Source organism: Phoenix dactylifera, chromosome 2, assembly GCF_051530095.1.
Source record: "Phoenix dactylifera cultivar Ajwa chromosome 2, Ajwa_hap1_PhDact_Kaust_v1.1, whole genome shotgun sequence".
NCBI lineage: Eukaryota > Viridiplantae > Streptophyta > Magnoliopsida > Arecales > Arecaceae > Phoenix > Phoenix dactylifera.
In genome coordinates, this window is record NC_143191.1 from 10656164 (window position 1) to 10669455 (window position 13292).

Genomic DNA, 13292 nt, shown 5'->3' on the forward strand with positions numbered 1-13292 from the left:
TATCTCAAATAAATAATAATTTATTTAAATTCAAGATTCATACCGTAAAGTATATAAAAATTGAATCCATATATTTTGATGATCTTTAATTTATAAATAAAAAAATAAATTAGTTAAAATGATACTTTCAATCAACATGTCATAATAACTAGAATAAATTTTTATTTAGATATTTTATTATATATTTTAACCTATTAGTACAATAGAAACAATTCATTCTGGTACCGTAGATCGCACACTATCAACAAAAAAAAAAAGAAAAAAAGATTTAAATACTCTCTCGAGCATAGCCTATAGTATTTTTTATTTAAATAATGTTATTTTCATCTCTATCTTAGGTTAAAATATTCGTGACCGCATGAATTTTGATCTTTGAGCTGAAAAGTCATCAAAAAGTTCCGATACTTTTTCACGACAAATGAATTTTCTTATTTGTATCTGCATGCACAGTTAAATCTCGCCGGAAATCGCTTCTAGCTCGATTTTTTCCCCCAAAAACTAATTTTTTTTTTAAATTTGTGCCATCGAGGTGGAAACCGTTACTGGATCCTTGCCGGGAACAGGGCTTCCTCTTCCTCCATTCCATCTATCGATCCTCTCTTATCCCAAACTTCAAGAAAGATATCATCATTAGGGCCCCTATTATTCCCAAACCCTAATCCTAGAGCACGAGGCTCGCCGGCGGCTGTCGGCGGTAACGGCAAGGCTCCGTCGCCGGCGACTCTAATGGGGGAGGCCGCTCGCCGTATTAAATTGGTCCCCTGCCGCGGTATTTCATGCCACGAACCTGCCGTCTGTTTTGGTAGCGCTGGGGAGCAGAGACGGAGAGTGAAAGAGGGAAAGAGAGAGAGAGAGAGAGAGAGAGATAGCAACTTAATAAAAAGTTAGAACCGTGTATTAAATGCCTTCTCTCATTGGACTTTATTGTTGTGGCAGTGCCCACCGTCTCGCCTCGCTTCCTTCAAAGATTCATATCTTCTCATATTAAATTAATCCCACCCCTTCACCACCATCTCCTCTCAAACCTTCTCTCTCTTCTATTCCACCTCTTAAAACCCTAGCTATTAAAAAAAAAATTGAGAAAGATAGCGGCCTTTTTTGCCTTCGGCTTTAAGGGATCCAAGGTCTCGATTTCTGGGCTTATCTTTTTTTTAAGCAATGGTTTGTATATAATATGTTATATATAAGCATGTGAGAATACTTTTTTTTATTGTTTTGTTGGAATTCTTTTAGCTGATAGCTTCTTCTACTGCTGCTGCTTCTGCTGCTTCTGATCTTGTCTTCAAATGGAGGCAAATGAGTTTTTTTGGCTTTGGGGAGATGGAGAGTTTCGTGGGGGTAAGTCCTTTGATACGATCTGGTGATGTTTTGGTTTTTCTTCAGCTTTTGTCTCTTTCTGTTTTTTTTTTTCCTCTAAAAAAATTACCTTTTAGGGGATTTGAGGTGGTGGGATATGGGTTGAGATCTTAGTGGCTTTTGGGACTTTGGGTTACAAAGTGTCTTTGTTTCTTTGAGGTAGGAGGAGGGAGCACCCGATTGGATTCTATCCTTGTTGTAAAGAATCTAACCGAATCAAAAGTCCCCAGGGAGGAAAAGAAAAAGAAAAGAAAAAGGGAATAGTCTCTGAGCTTTTTAGTTCTTTAGCCTTTTTTTTTTTTTTTTTTAAGATCTCTATTGTGACTGAGAAATTCAAATTTCAACGAGCCACAAAATCCTGGGTTGGTATCGAGCTGTATTCGGAAAATTTTGTTGCTGAAGAGGAGGCAGGTTCTTGTAGGTCCAGTTTTTGATCTTAGATGTCTAAACATATCTTCTATGATGTCTGATTGTTTTGGTTCTGAGACCTTCATTCAACCATAGTAGATTGTTTTGGAACAGAGTGCCTTACAGTTGGTGACTGACACCCTGTTTTTGCAAGCTGGAATGCTTCTAGTTGCAGGTACATGGTTCATATGGGTTGTTGGCCTTTCATCAAATTGGTTTTGTTATCTGTGTCATGTCCCTTTCTGATTTTTACTACAGTACTGCTCTGATTCATTGCAACTTTTTTGGCTGCAAGTTGGTGCATTTAGTTCAGCTGTCCTTGTATACTGTGCACAAAACATGATATCCTTTGAAATGCGCTCCCATTGCACATATGGTTTATTGTGGCTCCAGAAAGATAGGGTACTGCTCTGTTGATGTCCTCTGTGGTACAACAAGTGTTCCAAAATATTTGGCATGGGAAGATGGTTCTTAGGTTTCTTATTATCTTCTTCTTAAGCTTCCTATATGCTGTCATGGACTTCTTCCACTGCTTATTAATATCTTATTTATCAGTTATTGAGAAATATGCCGTTTGCTATCTAGTTCCACTGTGAAGGGTGCTAACTTTGCTTTTGCTTGAATTCAGCTACTGGTTATTTCTTCCCTATCTGGCATTATCTTGCGCCCAGCTGCTAGCGACAGTTTTTGCCTTTTTAGCTATTTTCCTCCATTTTTAAGCTTAGCTTCCTACGCCATTTAATAGTCATTTTGTCTCAAGTGCAAGAGTTATCTAGTTATAACAAGAATAAAATAATATTGCAGCTGTAAAATGAGATTATTAATACAATAAACATTATAAATTTTATATCATGCATTTCATCACTTTAGGTTCTTCTGAGTGCCTTCCATTATCTTGAACAAAATCACCTTGTGCTGGCAATGTGAACTTATGTATTAGATAACTGCCATCAAATGCATTCAGTTAAATTCATTCTATATTTTTGACTTGTTGACATTGATAATTTATTGGCAGGAAGCATGATTGAGTTTCAAGTTGCCTGAGTAGGGTGTTATAAACACTGGCTATGCATTGATCAAACTAAAAGCATGAAATAGTTACTGTGCTAAACTGCTAATTATGTTTCCTTCTGCTGCACATGTTTAGATTTTTATTTTGTGCTGACTGTGTGAATTATGTTAGAATAATTAATAACATAGATATTTGGATGCAGATTTTAAAATTGGATCTTTCATTATTTATTTCATTGCTTAGTCTACAGAACAGAATTGTCATTGTCTTAGTTATAACTTAGCTACCCTCTTTCTCTTTCAGATTCAGCCTGCTTGCTTTGTCTATGGAATGGAATTCTCATTTTAGTTAATTCGCATCTGATTTTGTTTGTCGGTGCATGCATGAGTGTCTGTGTGCAGTGCACATGGATGAGGTTAGTTTACATGCAGTGCTATAATTTAGTAAATTTAGTTAAACATTTATTTCCAAAATAGATGTTAGAATGCAGTATGAATCAAATGTTAGATTTGAAAATTATTTTTTTAAAGATTTCTTAAAATGATTAATCTGATATGAAAGTACCAGTATATAACTAGAAATCTTTTTCTTTTCTGTTGGAAATAACTAAAAACTCTACTATGTCTGATTGTCTGTAGTTATATATACACCATGGGTACATTTATACTCCGATACTCAATATTATCGATATTCTGCTTCTGGTTCCAAGTTTGCAATTAAGTCTCTCACTCTCGTGTTTCATGTGTTTCTCAAACATGCGCTTTTTTTTTCTATCATGTTTTTAGAGAGACCGATTCTTGTGCAATTAAAATATTATTAGTGACTTCAAATCAATAATTTATCATTTGCAGAAATATGTTGTGATCTGTTTTAGGCAATTGGTTTCTGCATTTTTCAGCATTGAAATGAATATATTTTCTTTTCTGTTATGTTCAGTGGTTTTAAACTGTGGAGCTCTACTTTAGGAAATGTTCTATTCATTGGAGTTATAACATACATAATCTCATGCTTCTTAGTGAAATTTTGGAACTTTTTTACTCTTTATCTGCAGAATCTCAAAGATGTGCATATTTTAGTACATTTCATCTGTTCAGTTAATTGCAAAATCATGTATATTTTGGGCCGTTTGGCTGGTTTAGTTTTTCATTTCTTTTGGCCAAAGGTGATAACAAGTTTAGCAAAGCGGATGTTTATTATTAAAAAGGGAGTGCCTGTTTAAAGAAGCAAAACATGAGTGAATGGGGGATGATGGGAGAGGCTGGTGGCTAAGTGTAGGGCCTAGCCATAAGCATTTCATGGAAGGCTTCACACCAGCCTTCTGTGGCTAGAGAGAAGCCTTCCATATTATAGTACTATATTTCTGCGTGTGTGATGCAGTTGTAAGGGCCTTTTTATCTTTTTTATGATGACAAGGTCGGGGCTTGCATGATTTTTTTTTTTTTTGAATGAGAGGAGCCCGTAGAAATGGAGGGTAAACAAAGGGAGAGGGGCAGATGAGTATTTAATATTTAAGAACTATGAAGCCTTGAGGCTTGACACCATGAGGCATGCCTGAAGCTGGGCTCAAGGCTTTCTTGTTATATATTAGTAGATTAGATCACCATCTAACTAAAAACCTTTTCTACTACGTATGTAACAATAAATTCACCCCTACATTTGGGGCACTTGTATTGCTTCCCCTTCATATAAAAGGTGAACTAAGTGAGATGTATCTATCAAACATAAGACTTTCTATAGAGGTCAGGAGAGTGGAGGTAGTGATCATCCATGTTAAGGAGTTGCTATTGTTTTTGTAAAGGACCCAAACCACCAAGATTTTTGAAAGCCAAGGTATAATTCATCTTGGTAACAAGACATCAATTTGCTCTGCTGATATGGAAAGTGGAAGAATTTGAAAACAGCCAAGAGTTTTCAAGATATCATTGATATCTTTGGGTCGAGGGCCTATATGGTAAATCCGAGATTAGCAACTATCTTAAACATTGATTTAAATTTTGTTTATTAAAGGAAGTTATTAAGCATATCAACGGATATATTAGGATTTACTGGTTTTTCTTCCCCATGATAATAGGGGTTGAATTTTTGCATACATCGTATGGGGGTTTTGGGGTGCTTGATATAAGTATAATAGAGATCTCGGCCGAGATGAAAAACCATGGTCTCCACACATGGCTCAAGGTATGTGAGCTGATAAAGCCTGTGTTGGCCTCACATAGCCAGATACAGAGGCATTTGCATTATATAATATTGCATTCTTTGGCCATTACAAGTATCAATTAAGTAGGGCTGCCTTCAAATTTACCCACTAATATTGGATTTTCAATACTTTATAGTTTTTAAAGATAACTGCATATACAAGCACTTCTTGGGCACATACTCATTTGAAGTCTTCAAATTGCCTCATTATTGCTGTCATTTATGAAATCTGTGGAGGATAAGAAAGTTCTTTGTAAGTTGGATCATGGTAATTTTGCTGGACATTAGCATTTATGATGTTTGATCTTAATTTATATTTTTCTAATATGGGAAGTATCCACTTTTGCAACATGTTTAGAAGTCTAGATTGCTCTACTCTTAGTTTGTTCATACATCATCTGCAATTTGTTTGATTCTAACTCAATTTTATATAGTATGTCATTTGCTTATTATTTATTTAATTTTTGGGTTGCTAAGTCAGGTAAGGATAATCTGTGGTTAGTTGATGCATAAGATCTGCTAGGACAATGATTATAATCAGATGAGTCAGGATTTATCTTTGTACATTTTTTATGACTTATGAGCATGGGGGCCAATTTTAGACAGTTTTTATTAGATTATGTGATTGTTTTAGTGTACATAATTTTGTAACTACCTGCTCAACATGGGTAAAACTTAATTAGCTAGTCTTGTTTTTGAGGATTTTGTGCAGCTAATTCAGGGAGAGGAAATGCAAGCGCAAGTGAAGTTGATAGCTAGAATTAACTAATATATTGACAAGAAGAATCGAATCAGAAACAAAATCTTATGTATTCTTTGAGAGATGTTTGCACTTAGTGAACCAATATCCACTTTCTCAATGAGTGCCTTTGTTGTATAAGAAACATTTTGGGAGTTGCATACTAGAAAGTTACAGTAGTAACCTTTTCTATATATGTGACAGCTTAGAAGCCTTTTTTTTTAATGCAAGTTTGGCAACAAATATGTTCAATATTATTTATGATAAAGAGTGGATTAGGGCTTAGAGGGTGAGCCTTGGCGCAACAGTAAGGTATTGTAAACAGGACTATATTTTTATTTTTCATGTAATTTGAACATTCATCAAGGTTTAGTCAATGCCAAGGATTTTAAAGAGTAGCATGAGGATGAAGTATCCTAAAATCATTGAGATCTGCACAGCATCAAGATAGCAATTGGTACTGGTTTAGTAATAACCGGATATGCTATAGTTTTTAAGATTGGAGGTTTATGGGTTGTGATGTAACTTGGTTCTATTTGGTAGTTATGTTCTAAATTATTTTTTCAAGTGAGAAGGAACATGGAATTTCGAAGTTGAGTTATTTTAAGAGGATTTTTTGGTTGCAGAATGAATTTTTTGTAGAGGAAATACTAACATAGAGCAATTTAATATCATGAAAATTAAAAAGAGTACAACTCTGATACTATTAACTCTTTTTCAACTACTCTGTGCAAGTATAGGAATAAAAATTTAACTTTTGTCATGAAAAAATAGGAAAAACATTTAATAGGGATTGTTTGTTTTGCAAAAAACTATAGAACAATACTAAAGATAGTAACATAATTCTGTGAAACCTAGAATTGTAGTTTCTACTCTCTCTCTCTCTTTTGGGGGGGAGGAGGGGATCCAGGCAAAGCCTTAACATCGGCTATTAGATAATTAAGCAATGATTGTTACAGTAAAAATCATAAGTCGAGGCTAGAAGTCCCTGATGTTTTGTACTAGTTATTTATCTAGTGTTTCAGGTACAATTTAGGTTATCTCAAGAGTCAAAGTACTGGCTTGTGCCAAACTATACTTGGCATACCTTACCATACTGGTAGAGAACTGGTACTTTTACACCCCTCGGTACCGTATCGCACCAACATATGGTAGTTGTGTCACCTTTGTAGTGCCACCATCAACAATAGTACCTTGTCTTGATATTGTATGGTACATGTACCAGTAACAATACTTCAACACTTGCATTTTCTTGTGTTGAGTTGGCTTAAATTAGTTCAGATGTTTCTAGGACAGTCCTCTTGGAAGATTTTGATGAGTTAGTAAGAGCTTCATTTTTCCTTGTAAAGTGTTCTAAGAAGAGGGTTCAGGTTGAGTTATTTCAATACTTGAAATGATTTTATTTTAGGTGCATCCCCCTCTTATATTACTCCTTTTCAATTTCTAAATATCTTGTGTGTGTCATAGTTTTGTTCTTATCCCAATCCTTGTATTAAATTTAACCAATTAGCCTGGCAAGGACATAAACTTTCTCCATTTATTTGACAAATTTTGTAACTATTCCCTTTTACGGTTCTGCTCCTAACACTCTTTTCTTTAGCTTATGGGCCTTAGAGATGAATGCAATTCCCAAAAAAAAAAAAAATGAAAATGGTGAATTTTCTTTTTCAATTTCAAATTTTCATTCATGAATTTTCATTTGGAAATGAGATGATAGGTGGATTTTCTTGTTGATCAATATTAGATGGTTGTTCAACATAGTGTAATGTGGACCATTCTTGTCTCTCTCTGGTTCATTTCAAAGGTGTTGCGGTATAGAGTCATTGTATATCTGAGTCTTTTGTTTTAATGGTCTAGATTACAGAAACCTCATTTTCTTTCCATTTCTATTGTATCAATTGCAAAATGTTAGTTAAAAATTAGATAAACTATTAGATTGCTCAATAGATATATTGGATGATTTTGTTATTGGCTTTCACCTAGACCCGTTCCAAGTTCCGGTTGCAATTTGATGATACAAGCCAGATGATACAAGCCAGATCGTTGTCTACTATCATAATGAGAGAAGATTTTGTAACCAATCTTTTTTTGTGACCCACATACCGCTATGTAGCTGGACTTGTTTATGACTAAATCTCCCTGCTTAGAGTTCCAATACAACCAGAAATGAGAAATATTTAAAAAAATATTTGAAGTTTCAAAAAATACAAGCCAGATCGTTGTCTACTATCATAATGAGAGAAGGTTTTGTAACCAATCTTTTATTTGTGACCCACGTACCTCTATGTAGCTGGACTTGTTTATGATTAAATCTCCCTGCTTAGAGTTCCAATACAACCAGAAATGAGAAATATTTTAAAAAATATTTGAAGTTTCAAAAAATCTCAAAGGCCCCAAGGGTCCTGTCATGGAAAGTAGAAGGTACCTGGGATCCATGTATCTCTAATATGATCTTTCAAATCCCAAACTTATCTCCCAAATTCCAAGCCCGTTGACTTTTCTATTCTATTAATCTGCCTCTCTTTTCCCCTCACATTGTTCACTCTTCTCAAGCAACATGCTATGATAAACACTAGCAGGATATAGCATAGGTATCCCGATAACTGCTATTCTATATTTCATGGTATGCTTCTCTTGCCCGGACTTAATTGAATTCAGCACCAATTTATTGAAGGCTGAAGTCAGGCTGTCTTCACAAGTCTCATTCTGATGGGAATGATTGATTTCCTTTCATTTACACACCAGTATCAATAAAACATTTCAATCATGTTCAGGAGGAACAGCAAATACAACTAAAGATTTTCATCAAAGATTGTTTTTCTAAGATTTCATTGATCTACATATTACCTGAAATTCATTCTTCTCAATATTTAATATCATGTTGCAAGAAGTTGATTATCACACACAAATTTGCACCTTTCTTGATATTGCATCTAAGCTTTGCAATGTCCTTGAGCATTATGATCTATGCTTGTTTGCAGATGGTGAACCACTACATAGTTCTAAATATAATTTTGCCTCCCAATCATTAGACATATCGACAATCATGTGATGGTTAGCATGGTGGATGTAGAGAACAAGGTGGTATGGGAAGGAGAAGATGATCTTATGTCATCTATACAGAAAAAGGCTCGTGAATACTCAGATCCATCAAAGCAAATTTTTGTGGGCACTGAAGAGTCCTTTAGTGGACAGATGAATGATGGTAAATGTATGGAATATCCATTTAACATTCCTGCTGATGAAATTAAATTGGGTGAAAATGAGACAGTTTTTTGCACTGAGAAAACTGTTACTGAAATTGAACTGCCAGAGATGATAGGCTGTTATAAAGATGGTGCCTTTAACAATATAAAGGACATATGTGTTGATGAAGGGATATGTTCCCTTGAAAAGATTTTGGTGGAAAATGATGAGTCAAGCCAGCTGTTTCCTTCTAGTTTTAATTATCCCGTGGCAAGTGGAAATAGTGCTCTGAGCAAAGAAATGGCAGATGCTGCTGCAACCACTGCAGATGATTTCAAGTCTACATCACGTGAGCATGTTACTTCTGTTGACAAGGATGGAGAGGAGCAACATGCTTCTGGGAGTTTATCCAAAGTTGGAGCTAAGTTTGATACAGCTAATCCATTCTTAAGTGATATATCTGATGAGAATATCAGTCTAAAACAATACCTCCCTCTGCATGAGTTTGAAATAGACCCTAAGCAAGTGGAGCCAACCAATATTGACTGCAGCGATGATCATAAACATTCTTCTGAGAGTTTATCTGAAGTTGGAGATGAGTTTCGTTCAACTAATCCATTCTTATGTGATATACCTGATGAGACAATCAGTTTTAAGCACTTCCTCTCTCTGCAAGAGATTGAAACGGATCCCCAGCAAGTGGAGCCTACCAATTTTGACTGCAACACTGAGCAACTGGCTGATCGTCAAAAATTTAATCAGGTACTCGATGTGCAGCAGCACTTTCAATTATTTCTTCTGATATGTAAATATAAAACTTGGTCTTTCGTCCCTGAATTGTCAGTTACTGAAGTAGATTCTATGATAAATTTTAAATGATCTCCATGACATGCCACTATCATATTAGATAATTTGAGATAATATGAAATTTCCATGATATATTATTCATTTAAAACTGCTAATTTATATTGAATTTTCATGGAGTGGTTACCGACCATGTGAGATAGCAACTTTGTGACCAGAATAAGGGTCTTTAAACACCTGATATAATCTTGTTACCTTTTGAGATTAGAGGTTCAAGAGGAAATAAACATGTCTCCATTTCCTGCATTTAACTCAAAGTATCTCCTGTTTATTGTTAATCAGGAATTGAAGAAGAAAATGTTAAGTCAACATTCCTACAGGTTAGCAGAATAGTTAAATCTTCTCATGCTTTTCAGTTGCTGTCCTGGGTTTCTCAAATAATAAATGTTTAGTTATCCATGTAGACCATAGAAATGTGCTTCTAGTGACAGGAACATGATCGGTCAATTTGGAATATTTCATGACAGGAACATGAAATGTTTGTCTTTGGTTTATCACAGGGTGCACTGGAAGAGGAGTGCTTTATAACCACAGCTGTGCCATCTGATGCCAGACAATCCAACAACAGCTGTGGGTCCAAGGAAAATGTTACTATTTGTTTATCACAGGGCACAGTGGAAGAGGGGTGCTTGATATCCACATCTGCTTTATCTGATGTCAGAGAGTCTGGGAAGAGCACTGGGGTCAAGGAAAGTCCTGCTAAAAGTTTGTCAGAGGATACATTGCAAGAGGGCTGCTTCACATCGGCTTCATCTGATGTCGCTGAGTCTGAGGAAAGCAGGGAAACCAAGGAAAATCCCAGTAACAATTTATCACCGGGTCTGTTAAAAGATGTTTGCTCTCCGGATACAGCTGTGCCATCTGATGCCAAAGAGGCCAACCAAAGCAGTGGGACCATGGGAAATCCTGCTAATGCTGAGTTGGAAAGTGGAGTCTCCGGAGCAGCATCCATAAGTGGCCAGGAGGAGAGCAGCCAGAAAATAGACCGGCAGAAAGATGGACAGGCTAAAAGTGATCCGGTAACTGGTGAGGCATTTTCTGATAATGCTACTGCCTCAGCTCGAAGTTTGTTTGTTCATAATAATCATGGAGACTTAAACTTCTCCGAGCCTGTTTGCTTGTCAGGCCCAATTGCATCATCAGGGCATATACCATATTCAGGTAGCATTTCTCTTCGGTCTGATAGTAGCACAACCAGCACACGTTCCTTTGCATTTCCCATGTAAGTACATCATTCCTTCTGAGCAATTCCAATTTTGCATTCCAACTACCACATACATGCAATTCTTAAATTGCAACTATTTATATTATCCAATTATAAATGCTTGTGTTTGACCCAGACTGGCCTGTATGTTCGCACATTAAGTTTTAACCTGTATCATTCCTGTCATACCGACAATCTCTTATTATATGTGCACTTCTGGTGAAATTTTTTATATGCTGAAAACAATGGGGAACTGTTAGATGTTAATGACTGGGTGTTTGCAAGAGAGATAGGTGGATGGCTTATCAAATGCATTTTCCTGCTGACTAATTTAGCTGTGAGAGATCCTGACTAGAAAGGATTGCATTTGTTTCCTGGTTGCATGCTAGCAAGATTACAGGAAAGAAATGGGAACAAGGAAAACAATAACCTGGGTGACAAAGGTAATTGTTACATATATAGTGTATGTAGCAGTCCATTAATGGTAGGAAATAACCAAATGTGAACTATTTATTTGGAAATTCATTCATCTTATTAGCATGTATATAGTTACTCGTTTTCTTTATATTCCTATCCTTTTCCATTATTCATTTTCTTATGTTTATATACTTTGCAAGTTCACTAACACAAAGTCACTGGGAGATCAGTGGACACTTTGTCTCTATAGCATTTAAGACGTTATTTAGTAATTGCATAAGTAAAGGAGAAAGTGAGAATTTCTCCAGGTGTTTTTATCCGAATTCAGGATGAAGGTTTAATTAAAGGTTGATGATACCAATGAATACTTGGATTCACGCGGTGTATCAGAGACATTCTATATCAGAGGATTTGACCTTGGATAGGAAAACATGACATAATAGGATGTAAGCAACCCCAAATTTATGGCTTAATACTTTACATGTGTACCCCCTACACTGGGTTTAGTTCTAATATGCTTGTTTTGCTACATGGCAGCACCAAGCTTTTTTAATTTGGGAATTTGCTTTATCCTTCTCTTAAGATACTTTTAACCATAATTTGCGTTTTTAGTTCTGCTAACAATTTGAGCATCATCTTGAATACATCAAAGTGTTTTTATCTTACCATCATACACATACAAGCTATGACACCCTAGCATGTTGTTCCAGTTTGCAATTGCTGGGTCATGTCTCTCTACATCTGTTTCATCGGTGAATCCATCAGAATATCTGTCGGGAAACACTCGGTGAAAAGATTTTGAAATTCGCTATTTTGGAATTTCATTTAGCTTCCAATTTTGTCTGAACTACATGGGAGGCCATGAAGGTCTTGGCTTATTATACTGCGGCAACTGGTTTTAATAACTTCCAACTGAATATAGGCTGGTTGAGACCTCTCCCTTCATGTTATTCTTCTCAGTTATTTATTAGAAAAATTCAGATATGCAAACGTATGCTGTGGGTAGGTATCTTCGCTGATCTGCTTTAGAATATTGCTGTACCTGGTTTGCAATGTAGACAGACAGGTTAGATAAACAAGATAATATTTGTTCTGGGATGTGTGAACTAAGCAACACTCTAGTGGTCATACCCCTGCTTTCCTTAAGAGAGATGTTTTGGATTTTCCGGTTGGTATATCCCAAGTACATGGACCTGGGTAATTTACTTTAGGTGGGTCTTCCATTCCATTCTATTTTCTTCTAGTGCATGGACATCGTTTTTTACAAGTAAAGAGTTTGGAGATGGAATTTCAAACAGTTTTGTGCAAGGAAAAAGGGAGTGGGGTCTTTTGTGTCATGATAACCTTCACAGTGAAAATTCTTATCTCTGCACATTAAAATCGGCAAATTCATATAATGTGTATCTTACCATGCACATCCTAACTGTCTTAAACTGGTTCATCTTCCCTTGATCTACTTTTTGTTGCCTGTTTTACAGCCCCAGTAATTAATGTCATGGATTTTGTTAATGCACAGACTACAGTCAGAGTGGAACAGCAGCCCGGTCAAAATGGCAAAAGCAGATCATAGTCATTTGAGGAAGCACCGAGGTTGGAGGGTGGGACTTCTTTGCTGTAGATTCTAGATCCACATCATTCCCTTATTCAGTTTATTCCATTATACATCATTGTGATTTTGCATCATGATGTTAGATCCCTTGAGGTTCTTTTTCCCCTTTTCCTTTTTCTATCCTGCTTCTTTATTTGTTCTATAGCGGTTTCAGAGTGTTGTGGCATGGGATAATGGTTTGTATCATGTAATCAGAGATGTGGGTAATATCTTGTTTTTACTATAAGATCTTTGAGTAGTTCTGCATGTACATCTCTTCGTAAAGAAATGATTCTGTTGTTTGATAGAAGAGATTTATTTC

General features: G+C 35.9%; 1 protein-coding gene across 15 annotated transcripts; it reads left to right on the plus strand.

The window, feature by feature from the left end:
• Positions 1 to 220: 220 nt before the first annotated feature.
• On the plus strand, positions 221 to 13292 carry LOC120109604 (uncharacterized). 15 transcript variants are annotated; one of them, XM_089928730.1, is made up of 7 exons: positions 917 to 1124; positions 1234 to 1338; positions 1879 to 1939; positions 2780 to 2861; positions 8693 to 9659; positions 10262 to 10983; positions 12899 to 13292. In XM_089928730.1, exons 5-7 carry the CDS (start codon positions 8763 to 8765, stop codon positions 13005 to 13007), a joined length of 1728 nt encoding a protein of 575 aa, XP_089784856.1. In that variant the 5' UTR covers positions 917 to 1124; positions 1234 to 1338; positions 1879 to 1939; positions 2780 to 2861; positions 8693 to 8762; the 3' UTR covers positions 13008 to 13292. The 15 variants fall into 15 exon arrangements, with proteins under 15 accessions (XP_088571406.2, XP_089784854.1, XP_089784855.1 ...); XM_088715280.2 differs by lacking the exon at positions 2780 to 2861 and having other exon boundaries at positions 221 to 1124; XM_089928726.1 differs by lacking the exon at positions 1879 to 1939 and having other exon boundaries at positions 460 to 1124.

Coding starts and splice junctions, on each gene's coding strand:
- LOC120109604 (XM_088715280.2), top strand. CDS start 8,763: ATGGTTAGCATGGTGGATGTAGAGAACAAGGTGGTATGGGAAGGAGAA. Junction 9,660..10,261: donor ATCGTCAAAAATTTAATCAG/GTACTCGATGTG, acceptor GGTTTATCACAG/GGTGCACTGGAAGAGGAGTG. Junction 10,984..12,898: donor CGTTCCTTTGCATTTCCCAT/GTAAGTACATCA, acceptor GTTAATGCACAG/ACTACAGTCAGAGTGGAACA.